Source organism: Gobio gobio, assembly GCF_949357685.1.
Source record: "Gobio gobio genome assembly, chromosome: 18".
Taxonomy (NCBI): Eukaryota; Metazoa; Chordata; class Actinopteri; order Cypriniformes; family Gobionidae; genus Gobio; species Gobio gobio.
This window is the reverse complement of record NC_137111.1, coordinates 29,348,087-29,363,147: the sequence shown is the minus strand read 5'-3', so window position 1 is coordinate 29,363,147 and position 15,061 is coordinate 29,348,087. Positions and strand designations below refer to the sequence as shown.

The 15,061-nt window shown below is 38.9% G+C and overlaps 1 protein-coding gene across 2 annotated transcripts in view; it reads right to left on the bottom strand.

The window, feature by feature from the left end:
• Positions 1-1,974: 1,974 nt before the first annotated feature.
• The window catches only part of kcnq5a (potassium voltage-gated channel, KQT-like subfamily, member 5a), a 162,919-nt gene continuing 149,832 nt past the window's right edge, over positions 1,975-15,061 (bottom strand). Inside the window, exons 11-16 of one of the 2 annotated variants that reach the window (XM_079842995.1) lie at positions 12,773-12,993; positions 9,031-9,139; positions 7,822-7,953; positions 7,419-7,529; positions 4,977-5,106; positions 1,975-3,350 (exon numbers count right to left, since the gene is read on the bottom strand). In XM_079842995.1, the coding sequence (XP_079699121.1) occupies positions 2,283-3,350; positions 4,977-5,106; positions 7,419-7,529; positions 7,822-7,953; positions 9,031-9,139; positions 12,773-12,993 (1,771 nt within the window). In that variant the 3' untranslated portion in view covers positions 1,975-2,282. The remainder of the gene's footprint in view (positions 3,351-4,976; positions 5,107-7,418; positions 7,530-7,821; positions 7,954-9,030; positions 9,140-12,772; positions 12,994-15,061) is intronic. The other variant, XM_079842996.1, reaches the window with a different exon arrangement.

The following is a 15,061-nucleotide window of genomic DNA, read 5'->3' as shown; positions in this document are numbered from 1 at the left end:
CATTTTCTCAGTTCAATTCTCAGGTGCCTATATTATTTACCTCAACTCTAGAGTAAAATAAGCCTCTTAACTATCTCTGGATTATAAATCTTAATTAAAGTATAATAATGTTAAAACATTTCATCACATTTGCAGGTTTCCTCGACACATCTGAACAGTTGTGCTTCCAATTGTACAGTGCCAAAAACATCCTCAGTGTACACCTCAGATGCTTTTAACGAAAAGGAAAAACAAAACAAAATAACACAGCTAATCATGAATATTCGACATACACATAACGATACAAGTTACATTCTAAGTTATACAGACAAGCATTTTAGCTATAAAGCACTCATAGTACCATTCAGAATTATGAAAAAAAAAGAAAAAAAAACTGTTACAAAGCTGAGGTTTGGGTATAAGACGCCTGCTTGCTACAGAATTTGAAGGGGGGGGGGGGGGGGGGGGGGGTCTGAAAATACAACAGAAATGAGATATTGCCGCAATTCCAATAGAAGACTTCCTACTTGACAGCCAGGTCATTTCTGATTATATGAATGCAGGTTATAAAGCAATCAAAATACATGTCAAATTTATTTACAATCATTAGCTGTGATATTGTGACTGTGATTTATCGTCATGATGAAAAGGATATTATCTTCCCTTTTTTTAGCAGCCAAATATCTACACGAGGACTCGAAATCTGTAAATTCAGAAATCGGTGCTCTTCAAAAAGCCTGATTGCCACCAATACCTCTTCACAGGACGTTACAACAAAACATCCCTCTAGTAACAGCATTCGTCTTTCTTCAGAGGCTAAGACTCTCGGGGTTTAAAGGACATGGTTAAATTAAGAAAGCCACAAGTGTGAAGATGCATTTGTTTCTTTACATGGCTTTAAAATGGTTTTGGACCAATACCATCTGGTTTACTGCCATTCCCAATCCCCGTATAATTCTTAACACATGCAAATGAGTGGTCCGCCAAACATTCAGAAGAAAGTGAGAAATGAATCCTAAAGCAGAGCAAGGGCTTATTACTACAGGTGCATACACGCTTCCAATCCTATTTGCCGTTGCATTTTAAACATGCTGATCCCATGCAAGACTGAAAGAAGTGCTCATTCAGTAACATACTCCTTATATTTGTCAAATAATATTATGGGTTAAATACAAGTTAAGCTCAAACAACAGTGTTTATGGCATATTGTTGATAACACAAAAATAATTTAAATTGGAAATTCACCCTCTCTAAAAGCATATACAGTATGTAGATTAGGATGAGTCACACAATGGAAGTCAATTGGGGCCAATTGTAAGTGCTTTAAGCTTCACATCAATTCCTCTGTTAAAACATATATTATGTGATGTATAATCCAACTCACACCCGTAAAACTGCATTTGCTGAATGATTGGAACTGTACAAGACAACTAATATGTCATACATATGTGTGTCTAGCATGTTGAAAGTTTTCCAGTGAGGTTTCAATGCAGATATGATGTGTGTGTCATCTTAAGTTTTAGATCCAGTCACTGTCTTACCAGAACTGCTCCAGTTAGTTTTGTGGTCTGTGCGCAACTCAAATGCTCCATTCTCCAGTAGATATAAAAGCTGTTGTCTGTAAATTAAGATTTGACAGATGAACTCACGCCTCAAATGAACTGATGATGACTTTTATTATTTTTATGGACGTCATTATATATGCTATTACTTTAGTCACTGTTGCTGTTGTTTCAGGTAACAGTTTTTGATTTTATTGTAATCTGCTGTGTGAACAGGACATTTCAAGATTCAAGACTCACACCGGTAAGTAAATAGTACTACTGACAGATTGAATGTAGCCTTAGTAAGTGATTTTTTTTCACACTAGCTTGTACTGTTTGTATCATGTGGCTATACTATTCAAATGGCAAGAACTGTATATTAATGTTTACCAATTAGACCCATTCACTTCCATTGTAAGTGCCTCACCGTAACTGTAATTATAATTTTTTTGGCTTAAGAAACTTTTGAGGTGATTAGTATTATGCCATAAAAGCTGTCGATTGAGCTTAACATATATTGACACAGAATATTTTATTAATGTTTCTTCCCCAACAGTTCCTCATTACTATAAATTCTCTTTTTTGACAAATTGTCCATGCAATGATATGTACGTATGAACAAAAACGTATGAACAGCATGTCTTTTTCTTGTGAAAATTAGAAAACATAGGGGGAGGACGCTCCATTTCTTTTGGAAAAGAACATGAGGGACATGAGGTTGTGTCCAGTCTCCACAGTGAGGTTCCTGTGCTCCGGGGGTTATTCGAGGCATACGTGAGGCAAGTTATGGGACTCGAGACTATCTCTTGGTCCAGCCTGGCTGGGAGACGGCCCACTGGCTCCTGTCCGTAGCAGCTCAGAAGAGAAGGTTGTATCTTTGCTTTGTTGGTGGAGGAGGTAGCGGTCACCCTCCGTGGTGTCCAACTCTTTGTCATTGATGAACAGCTCTGTATCGCCCCAGTCAGTCAGCGGCTCGCGGTCGCTGGACTCGTTGTTGCTGCTGCCGCTGCTCCGAGTGGACAGGCTGGGATGGCAGTCCGCAGCAGTCGGTAGCATGAGGTTCTGAGCGGAAAGAGACTTACCAAGCCCACGCTCAACCTGTAGCGAAGCAGATGCTGTGGAAGACATGAGCATTAGAGGATCAATGTCAAGGCTCAAGTGTCTTCTCCATGACCCATCTTCCTTAGGGTTGCGCTCGAGCTTGTCCCGTAGCTGTACCGTGCTTTGAATACTCTCAGCCTCCCTGTCTGACTCAACCACGGTTTGGGTACTCACGAGGCAATTGCTCAGACACTCCGCCCGGCTCTCCTGTAGCGTCTCTGGGATAAGGCTGGTAGGCCGACCTTGAGACGTTGGTACCATTGGCGGGAGCTGGAGGGTTGTTGAGGTCGAATGGATTGTCGGGACCGGCCTGGTCAGCTCACTGAATCGCTGGTGACTTCTGGAAAGGTTGTTGGGGGTGAGAATGGGAGGAGGGGACACTGGGAAGAAACTGTCCGGGCTGGAGGGTTGGTTGTTGAGAAGAGGAGAAGTTGAGTAGGAGGAGGCCGAATGTGGGTAACCAGTACCCAAGTTGAGTTCACTAGGGGCCAGAGCAAGATGCAGACCACGGTGTAGGTTACTGCTGCCCGAATGAGACATGCCGCTGCCGGTAAGCTGGGAGGATGACGACAAATCCTTGCTGTGGATGGAGCTTTGGTAGTCGGAGGTCTGATCCAGCTCAAACAGTGGCAAAGCAGACAGACCAAGCATCGAAGATGAGCCTTTCTGCAACACCTGCCTGTATATATCCAGCAACGAGTCCAGCTTTGACTCAATGGACTGGACCTGTATTATATAAAGAAAATAAGAAATCAAATCGAATGTACCTGAATTGTATGCCTAATTATCATAAATGTGTGCAAGTACACTACTGTTCAAAATTTTGGGGTTGGTATACAAATATTTTTGTTTTTGAAAGCAGTCTCTTATGTTCATCAAGGCTGCATATATTTGATTGATATTTGATCGAAAAAAGTAACATTGTGAAATACTTTTACAAATTAAAATAACTATCTATTTTAATATACACTGATCAGGCATAACATTATGACCTGTGAGTTGAAGTGAATAACACTGATTATCTCTTCATCACGGCACCTGTTAGTGGGTGGGATATATTAGGCAGCAAGTGAACATTTTGTCCTCAAAATTGATGTGTTAGAAGCAGGAAAAATGGGCAAGCATAAGGATTTGAGCGAGTTTGACAAGGGCCAAATTGTGATGGCTAGACGAACTGCAGCTCTGTGGGGTGTTCCCGGTCTGCAGTGGTCACTATCTGTCAAAAGATGTCCAAGGAAGGAACAGTGGTGAACTGGTGACAGGGTCATGGGTAGCCAAGGCTCATTGATGCATGTGGCGAGCAAAGGCTGGCCCATGTGGTCCTATCAAACAGACAAGCTCAAATTGCTCTAGAAGTTAAAGCTGGTTCTGATAGAAAGGTGTCAGAATACACAGTGCATTGCAGTTTGTTGGGTATAGGGCTGCATAGCCGCAGATCAGTCCGTGTGCCCATGCTGACCCCTATCCACCGCCGAAAACGCCAACAGTGGGCACGTGAGCATCAGAACTGGACCATGGAGCAATGGAAGAAGGTGGCCTGGTCTGATGAATCACGTTTTCTTTTACATCACATGAATGGCCGGATGCGTGTGCGTAGCTTAACTCGGCACCAGGATGCACTATGGGAAGAAGGCAAGCCGGTGAAGGCAGTGTGATGCTTTGGGCAATTTTCTGCTGGGAAACCTTGGGTCCTGCCATCCATGTGGATGTTACTTTGACACGTGCCAACTACTTAAGCATTGTTGCAGACCATCTACACCCTTATTCCCTGGTGGCTGTGGTCTCTTTCAGCAGGATAATACGCCCTGCCACAAAGCAAAAATGGTTCAGGAATGTTTTTTGGGGTGGTGTTGACTTGGCCTTCAAATTCCCCAGATCTCAATCCAATCAAGCATCTGTGGGATGTGCTGAACAAACAAGTCCGATCCATGGCCCCACCTCGCGACTTAAAGGATTTAAAGGATCTGCTGCTAACATCTTGGTGCCAGATACCACAGCACACCTTCAGGGGTCTAGTGGAGTGCATGCCTCGACGGGCTAGGGCTGTTTTGGCAGCAAAAGCGGGACCAACACAATATTAGGTCATAATGTTATACCTTATTGGTGTATTTTAAAATGTAATTTATTCCTGTGATGCTAAAGCTGAATTTTCAGTAGTATTTTCTCCAGTCTTCAGTATCACATGATCCTTCAGAAATCATTCTAATATGCTGATTTGGTTCCTAACAAACATTTCTTAATATTATCAGTTGAATATTCTCTAACATTATCCAGAAGAAGAAATAAAATAAAATATTACAGACCCCAAAGTTTTAAACGTAGTGTATGTTTCATCAGACCAATGTGGCTTACTTGTCTCTCTACTTTACAGACACGGCCAAGCATGCTCATGTCATGCTCCAGGGACTCTCCTTCTGGGAGGATTTTCTCCCTGCCTTTCCTGTCTACCGAAATCTGGCCTTTTCCTAGTATCTGATCCACCCTATGAGAAAAAAAGTGATTTTGAGCATACACAATAAATGTAAACACCTTTACACTTCTGTTCCTCAAGATTGAGCATGGCACAGCACAGCAGGATAAGACTGGGCTTTGGTTAGTGAAAAAGAAACGAAGTTAGTGCATCACCATCATCTATTTTTTCTATATTACAAAGACAGTAAGTATACGTAAATGTAAATGAGTAAGTAAATGATTAGCAGTCAATGCAATTGAGAATTGGATTATTTACATTCTAAATGTTACTTGCTCTAATGTAAGGATGGCAGTATCGGATCTACCTATGGTTAAAATATTAAATTCAAAATGATAAATGATACTCCAGAGAAACCCCTAGTGTGCAAGATTTCTAATGTAGTTTATATTTTCAGGAGTAGTGTATGATTATCCAAGTGTTTCCATGCAGATGCAGACTATGTACACTATTTGTAATCATTCCTGGATTTCACATTTCAGTATGTGACTTAATGTTTTTGTGTTGTTAGAAAAGCTGTCGTATGCTTCCTCGTCTCTCCAAATCTATCATGCAGGAGTATTTGCGTGAAACCAACATCAATCAGCTGAACCAATTGTGTAGAGTGTGTGCTACACAATTTGTAATCATCTCCTTGGTTGAAAACATACCACTATTTATTAATCACCTTGAAGTCCAATGATGAAGATTAAAATGATTTAAAATTACATTAAAATAAGCTAAAATGGCTAAAAGACAATATATTTCTTATTTTAATTCAGCCACTCAACAGCTGTCTTACAACTCTGTGGACCATTTTTTTATGGATATACATTTCTAGTTATGCCAAACTCTAAAATATTTTGTGTAGAAATACATTTTTGTATGACCAATTAGCAATTGGCAGTCGTGGGGCCTTTGAAATTAGTTGTGGACAATGGGGGGCATTGCAGTCAAAAAGGTTGAGAACCACTGCCATTTAGATTCAATGTGGATACTGATTTTGTTTACTAGGTGAATGGATGTGTAGGTGGTTCCAGTTCTGATAACATATGGAAATAAACCCTCTGAATGGTTTTAGTTAAATACATCATCACCATTGGACCCAATGCACAGTGTAAACTGATTCAGGTAAGTATAGCCCCATGACTAGTCCCCCAGCCTTCTACAGGCCTCTGACCCAGCATGCTTCTTCTTGCTTTGGCTGTAATACAAGTGTAGAGAGGGAGAGGAAAGGTTCCTGGCTTTGGTGCTCAGTGTCTGATGTGGACCCATGGCTGTGGCGAGTCTAGATGAGAAAACATACGGGGGTCAAGTACATTTTTAAGGTTGTGCCGTCAAGGAAAGGAAGGAAAGGAAAGGAGGAGAGAAGGTTGAGGAGAAGGAGTTCATGGCACTAAGACAAGATACTACTGATCTCAGATACATGCATATAGAAAAATCTCAGCTGTTAACTGTTGCTTCAGTCAATCACTGAGGTTTCAATAATTCTAGCCTTAATATCAGTTAGAGATGGTTGTTGAAATCAGAGCGGTTGATTACACACCTGTTGGTTCACAATATTAAAGAATGACAAAGATTAATTCGATTTTTTGATTAGCAGGTCATTCCATGCCGGGTGAAATGTTTAACAAACTGTAAAAAAAACGAAGAAAGCCAGGAGAAATCAATCTAAAAGTTAGTCCGGTACACAGGCGCATTTGTTCTAACACCATGCACTGCATAACAGTTATGCTGGTTTAGCATTGGCCAACCTTGTTAAAACAGGAGAGAGTTTTGCATGATGAAAAGCAGAGGAGTCAAGAATTTGTAGGACAGAGCCAACAGCTTGAGGCTTTGGGTCAATGACGCATAAAATAAAATAAAAAACTATATATATATATATTTGACATATATTATTGACCCTAAACTTTTGAACAATAGTTTTTCTTCTGTATTTTTGTCTTGTTTTGCATTAAACATCTACACATCCTTAAACAAGATTGCATACTGACATGTTTTCAGAGAATATATCTTGAATTGTTTTTGTTTTGTTTTGTTATAAACAAAAGGATATAAGGATAAATGTAACAAAATCTAATAATGTTTAGGCATCATCAACAAGCAAATACTATTTGTCAATGCGGTAATAAACAAAATATATTCTCTGAAATCATCTTATCGTCTTCTCTTGCAAAATGTATCTTGATTTAAGGATATATTATTTTTATCTAGCATTTATCACTGTGCTGTTCATGTCTATAATGTAATGGTCAAATTAAGACACACAGCCTCAGCAAATGACTCATGTCTGGATGTTTCAGAGTTAAAAGGGTTTGGAGTGGGGGATTGTGGGTCGGGCTGACCCTGGGGCAGATTGTTTCCTCTTGGCCTGGCTGTAATACAAGTGCAGGGAAGGAGAGGAAAAGGTCTTGGCTTTGGTACTGAAGGTCTGTGGACCCACAATGGTGTCTAACCTGAATGGGAGAGCGCAGACAGGGAGATAAGACAGACACGGACATGTAGATGTAGAAAGTATGCATAAGAAAACAAAGTTGTTCAATTATTTTCTTTACAGTGCAGCTCAATAATAGCCTTCTTCAAGTGTGTCTTTGTGCTAACTGCATTTGTTAATGCGTGTTGTGTAAGTGAAACAAAAAAACAAGTAAAACTATAAACATAAATGTTACAAATGAATTTATAACTTTCAGTCACATGTTGAATTTGAACATATTTTCTTTCCATACAAAAAGGGCTGGTTTGTCTCACCTAGTCTGGAGACTCTTGATACGGCATAACATATCCAGATGACCAGCAGAGTATTGCTCAATCACATCTTTCACATCATACGGTCGTAGCGTCTCCTTAAACTTCTTCTTGGCCACATGGAATTTCATTATCCTGAAACAAGAAACAAGACTTAATTAACTTTTGATGAGAAATCATACAACGCCAAACTGAAACAGGCAAATGTATTAAAATATGCAATATTTAATGTTTTTTCCCCATATTTTGTGGTTACAAAATATATTTATTTAAGACTCAAAATTGTACAATTAAGAAAGTAAGCAAGTAAATAAATAAATACTCAGTAAATACATCTTGATTCAGGGTTTTTTTAAACCATGAATGATTTTAATTGTGTCAAACATGAACCTCATTCAATTTTGATAGTTTTATACAATTAACACAAGAATAAAACAAAAAGGTCAGCAAAATTAACTTTGTTCCAGTTATGTATACAGATATAAACCATACAGAATATTGTGCACATATGAAGTCAACTCAACATAAAACAAACCTCTTTGAAACGCTCAAATAAACAAACCTGCAAGTTCTGTAAGCTTCCACAAAACCACTAGAGGGCAGAAAACAATCACGAATATCACAACAGTATATACAGAAAAATATAATCAGATATACCCCTGCTTTAAAAACACAGTTAATAATAATATTACTCAAGTAAGGCTCATGTTCAAGTAAAGCTATGTGTGATGAATGACATTAGCTGTGTAAACACAGGTATTACCACAGGCACACTGAAACCCACACCTATTCTATTCGTGACGTTGGAACTGCAAATATTGACAGAGGGGAACAAATCTCAGTGATCCGTCTCTGTAACGTCTTACAGATTCAAGCCCCTGTCAGTTTTTCTTCATGTCAGATGAGCTGGTGTGTAAGCAGAACTGACTGTGAGCATGTCTATCCGACACCCTGGGAAAGAGGAATGGGAAAAATCTCAGCCATTCTGAGACACCCTAAAAGTAAGGGGTGATGGAAGAGAAAGAAGAAGTCACCTGAAGCAACATCAGTGGCCTCACCCAGCAGGAGAGAGACAGCAGTCATGGTCTAAAAACCTAATGTCTCAATCAACAGGGCAGGGAGGTCAAAATGAGTGCGTTCACTGCAACCACAGTGTGAATTCTTCAAACTTTCTTTAGGGGAGAACAAGGCACTCTGGGAAGTCAAACTAACCTGATGGCCCTGATCACTGCCTTTAGTGGGGCAGACAGATCTTCCACAGTCACGTCACAGTGGCAACCCTTCTCATCAAATGCATCATCCGGTCCAAGATTGGTGTCGGCTGTGTGTGAGAGAAAGGGAAAGAATGTGAATCATATCAAGCAGAAACATTTTTACAGCAGCTCCTCAAAAAGGCTGAAAACAATGCGAGGCTGAAAAGAAGAGAAAGAAGAGGGCAGATCAATACAGCTATGAATCAAAATAGCATTCAAAGCAAATCTTTCCCTTGACCGACACACACAGACCACAGGTCACCCCACTCTCCACCGAGCTTTACAGCATACGCATGGCATAGAAGTATTGAAGAAAGCATCAAATTAAGCTGTAAGGCAATATAGTTATTAGGGATGCGCTGATAGGATTTCTTTGGCCGATACTGATCCCAGTTTTAACAAACAACGATTGGCCGATTCCGATATAACTTATGACATTAAAATAGATTACTGTTTTGATACTGTTTTAAATGAGCAAAGTTCAAAAACACATGCATTAAGTACAGTACATATAGTAGCTAGTTTATTGATGCATCACCAAATCATCTTCACTGAACATGTATTGGATCCATTTGCAGTGCAGCAGTTAAATTAGGCGGCTGTCACTTTGGCCCCATTTACACTGCATGGTTCAAGTGGCCCAATTCCGATTTTTCCCTCTCATTTGGCACAGATCGGATATGACATGTGAACATGTAAGCGGGAAAAAAAGGCATGAATTCCAATATCCTCAGATCGGATTCAGGCCTCACTCAAATGTGGTAATAAATCCGATATGATTGCATTTGCGTCTGCCATGTAAGCGGTCAAATCGGATATTCACAGTAAATGCGAGTCGTACGTCACTGAAAAAGAGACGAAGGCGAATGACGTCAACTCAGGTGGACACGAACTGCAATCAAGGGCTCTCCTCTTTTTTCTCTGCCTTACGAGAGCAATGTTTTGCTTACCTTTAAAGATTAAAACATTAAATAATCATTTCATCTGCATCCATTGCGTCCATCGCATATCGCGCCGTTTTACTTCCTTTTTTGCAGATCAGAACGTCTTGGGCTGTTTCGCCAGTGTATAGTGTGAATGCAAATATAGATATGACGGATGGATGTCGATATAGGGCGACGGATATAGTCACCAAATCGGAATTGTGCATCAAGACCTGCAGTGTAAATGTGGCCTTTATGAGCTGCATGGATCCAATATACTGATACACAGGTGTTTTATTTCTCTTACTGTTTACATTCACTTAAGCCACAACCCACTGTGTTTACTAGGATACTCGCCAAGATGGGCTCTTTGATATAATTGTGTGTGAATTTGTCCGTTCCAGCGCAAGAAGCAGTGAAAGAAAACTCAATTCAGTATTAAAACTTATCACACAGAGTACCAAATTAAGTTCTCTTTTGCATCTTCTTGCACTTGTTTATTTAAATTAGCAAGGCTTAAAAACATGTGCAAATGATAAACTTTCATGACACCCTACAGGGAAAGTGACATTTCCATCAGTTGTCCCTGGCATTGTTGAGCCTTGATATATTTTGAACAGGTTTCATTTTGTTTTGGCAAGTATTTAATTATTTTAACCAGAGAAAAAAAACATTGGATTGTGCAACAGACAGTATACAACTTCAAGCCTTCACGCAGTAAATCAAAACCATCAGTTTTAGCTTTTTGCATGCTATAGCCGATATGCAGATGGTTTTAATTTGAAATAAAAAATCGGCCGATAAATATCGGCAGCCGATACCTTGGGGCATCTCTCTCTCTCTCTCTCTCTCTCTCTCTCTCTCTCTCTCTCTCTCTCTCTCTCTCTCTCTCTCTCTCTCTCTCTCTCTATATATATATATATATATATATATATATATATATATATACCTTTTTTATATATATAAAAAATATATATAAAAATATGATATATATATATATATATATACCAATTTAAGATAAGAGCATTTGCCAAAATGCATAAATGTAAATATACTGTACTGTATATAGATCAAAAGAAATACAAGGATGAAAGTAAAAAAGGACTTGAGGACTTAAATCAAAAACAAAAAGAAACAGATTACAGACAAATTATTTAGATATGATGTTTGTAGAAAATAATTCATTCTTCCATTTAAACTGTGAGTGATGCCTGACCACATCAGCACTTGTAGTGTATGGCACAGATAAATGCAGCCTGGAAGAGAGATTGCTATCCAGAGCTGAAGAATTTTCTTCCCCTTTGCTCCCCTTTCTTATAGGCTATATAACCTGTATATTGATCTATAGTGTGTGTTATATAAGAGTATGAAGTCAGTGTGTGGTAACAGCAGGCTTGAGAATTATTTTGGCTTGATGGGACTCACACAGGGCTGAAACTAGATTGCTTCTGCCACTCAGATGCTACCTTTGCAAATTCTGCTAAATTGGGCTACCTTTGTGAAAATGCACTCGTTGGGAGTTACAATAAATCTTACCGTACAACAACAACAACAACAACAAAACACGTAGGTGCAGTGTTGAAGAGTGACGAGACGTAGTGAACCATTCTTTAGTAGCATGGCACATGGCAAACTAAACACTACATTTCTGTGTACATTTCAATTTTTTTGCATACATTTCTGTATTTTATATCACATTGTTTGCATACTCAGCTTTGCTGGAAAATGAAATGTGCTCTCCTAAACTAGCATTTGGAAGTGAGATTCATTTCAGTGAAACGGTTAATTCAAAGTGTAAGCAGTTTAAAAAAGGGAAGTCCCTGAGAGGCATTTTATTTAGTAAAATAATCTATTTTATAAATGCATGTTATTGATCTTATTGTTAAAGGTACATCCAAGTACACATTTATTTATTTATTTATTATAATCAAAATAACTGATATCTTCTATTGAAAATGACAGAATTCTCCCAGGTGATGTATTGCACTGCAAAAAAAAAATATTTCTCAGAATTGTAATATCTAAACATACTTGAGATATATTTACTTGAGAAGCAAAATTACTTAAGATATGAAGTGCTTACTGAAAAATTTACTAAAATTAAATTATTTTTTTTCTTGTTTTAAGCATAAACTCACAACATTTCAATAAGTTTTTTTTTTCTATTTTAATATAATATGGAAGAAAAGATTTGTTGACTTTCACGCTGTCACCTTGAAGACATAACTTATCATATCCACTGAAAAAAAAAGATGTATGTAACATGTTTTACTTGCTGTGACGTGGGCCACATGGATATATTGTTTAATATCATCGTTCAACTATGAAAAATTCACAAAGCTTTGTTTTCGCTTGCAAATTCACTACTTTGACTAAATAATGTTGGCTAAATATTTATTAAACAGGGTACTAAATGGTCTCCCTGTGTTTTATTTTTCCCATGGGACCATGGGTTCTCGTCCTTTGTGACTAACGTACAGTATTCTGTCAATACTGAATATCCTCCTATAAACAATGTCTCTATCTCTGCTTTGCTCTCTTCTTCCCTGAGGGGCATTCTGGTGATGGGAGCATTAGCCAAGGATAACTAGCGCAAACAGAGGGTCCCATGAGAGACCATGTTCTCCCACTGCAGCCCATAGTGTGTGTAAATCCTGCCTTCAGGGATAAATCCAGAAAAACACCAATTACAATAAGGCATAAAGGGACTCATTTTTGTTTCTAAAAGCGTCAAATGGTGTCAAGACTAGCAGATAACAGCAAAAAAAAGCCTTTCACCTTCAGTCGTTGTGCGAGATTGGCTCTTGAGTCTGAGTGATGGCCGGAAGCGTGTTCTATCATTGAAACTCCAGCTCTTCTGCACCTTGGCAGGGCTGCTGCCCTCCACTCCCACCTCTGTGCCAGGAGAGCGTCGGTCGTTCACTGACATCTGTCTGCTCTTTACACTCTGACCACGAGGACTGGCCATCCGCACACGCTCCCGAAAACTTAACTTTTGGCTGCAGGAGAGTAAAGATGAGGGATGGAAGAGGCCAGGAAGTGGGAAGGAACAAATAAACAGAAAAATAATTAAACATGGAATGAAGAGAAAGAGGCATTTAACTAAAGTTTAGTTTAATAAAATGAGCTGTGGTGGCTTATTTTGGACCTGCAAGCCTTCCTTTCTACAGTTTCTACCAGATTCCTTCAGTAAAGCAATACATCTTTTTTTGTCATGACTTGGATCTTACTTGGATGTTCTTTGCTGAAGTCTTATACTTTTCTCAAAAATTGCATTAAAAGACCATCATGCAACACAAATCCCATTCCCAGGTTTCCACCAATCAGCAAGCAACATTTTGAAGCATGACTCTCTGTCCACCCTACTTCTATTGCTACCTTCAATGTGGAGCAGCCTGACAACATCTCCATAAGCTGCCTTTCTAGGCCTGATGTAGAGCCCTGGACAGGCATGTCATATATAGAATAAACAGTTTATGTGCAACTACGTACATATTCCATCAAAGACAACAACCCCATAAGCTGGGGTTCTTAAATCATGCTGGATATATACATAATACACTGTGCTTTTTAGCTCATGCTCAGTAGTTTGTGTGTGAAAGAGATGTAGTGTAAAGGAGAGTGGAGACATAATGCTATAAAGGTGATTTACAAGAACAAGGAGCCAAAGTTCATGCACATGCAACATGCAAGTTTATGACTAATGTGTTTAATAGGTGGGATGCAAACTGAGACATATACAGTACAGTCATAGATATCCTTCAAAACCCAACTGAACCTTTAAAAAAAATGATTGAATCATTATTCCTGCATGTATTACAATACGGGATGCTGGCGGTTTGAAGTTAAAACATCTTAAAAGCTTTATTTTGCTACATGGATCTTACAGATCCTAAATCACAAATCATATATTGTATCTGTAAAAATTTATATTATAGAGTAATTGCTGCATGTCAGATAAAGGATGTTGGATAAATCAGTTAGTGGCAGTTAAATCCTTCAGGCAACAGGCACAGGACCCTCATATTAAACCCTCTGTGGGGTCTGTAGGGACGGGGTTATCTGAGGTGGCCGTCATCATCCATGCATAAGGTTAATCAGCATTCACATTGGTCAAATTGCTGGAGCAGTGGGGGATGCTGGGTACCTATATATCCGTGTGGTATACCTCCTGAAGAGCCTCTGTCTATTACTATGACCCTTACTAAGGAAATGAGGGAGACAGATGGTAGATGAGTTAGTTAGACTGTGAGCAGAAACATCTTCCTTAAGTGGAAGAATTATATGGATAGTGCAACACAGAAACTGAGCCACTACTTGGGGATAAAAATGGAGCAAAATGCAAAATAAAGTGGTGTGTTTTTGCAACCAAACATGGTAATAAAAAGTTGAATTAGTTTTAGAATTGCACCAAACCACACACACTCACAAACACATCCACACTAGAAGTATATTCACATAAACAGTGTACAAAACCTGTCTAACATCCAACTAACTTTGACAAACGTTCTTGGATTTGTTGGTTAATAATTATACATTTTCTTTCTGTAAATATTTAATTCTTTTCACTCTAACCAGTACAGTACCAAAATGGATTATGTGGATTGTGGATTATACCTAATGTTTCCTTAAAGACATTATATATTCGTCCATTTCCACAAGCTGTGAAAAAGTATTCACAGCTTAGCTGTCTGCTGTAATGCCTTTGCAAATTGAAGGTTAATTTTCCACCATATTTAATGACACATTTGCCACACACTGTGGGCTTTTCTAACTGTAAATGACTTCATTTAAGTCTGAGTGCTGGTGCTCTGCTCTTCTCATATCTAATATGAACCATGCAAACATCCAATTCCAGCATTAATTGAAAGTGTGAGGATACAAATAAGAAAAAGGCTTTGGGTGCAACCATTATTTACAAGAACCAAGCAATAAGCTCCATCCCTGATGGGATTCTATGAAAATTAAAACACAAAACATCATCAGCCTGACTACAAACATCTGGCACTATGGCCTTGCAAATGCGACAGTCTTTAATGCACCTAAATATAGTCCAGTGCTGTGTAC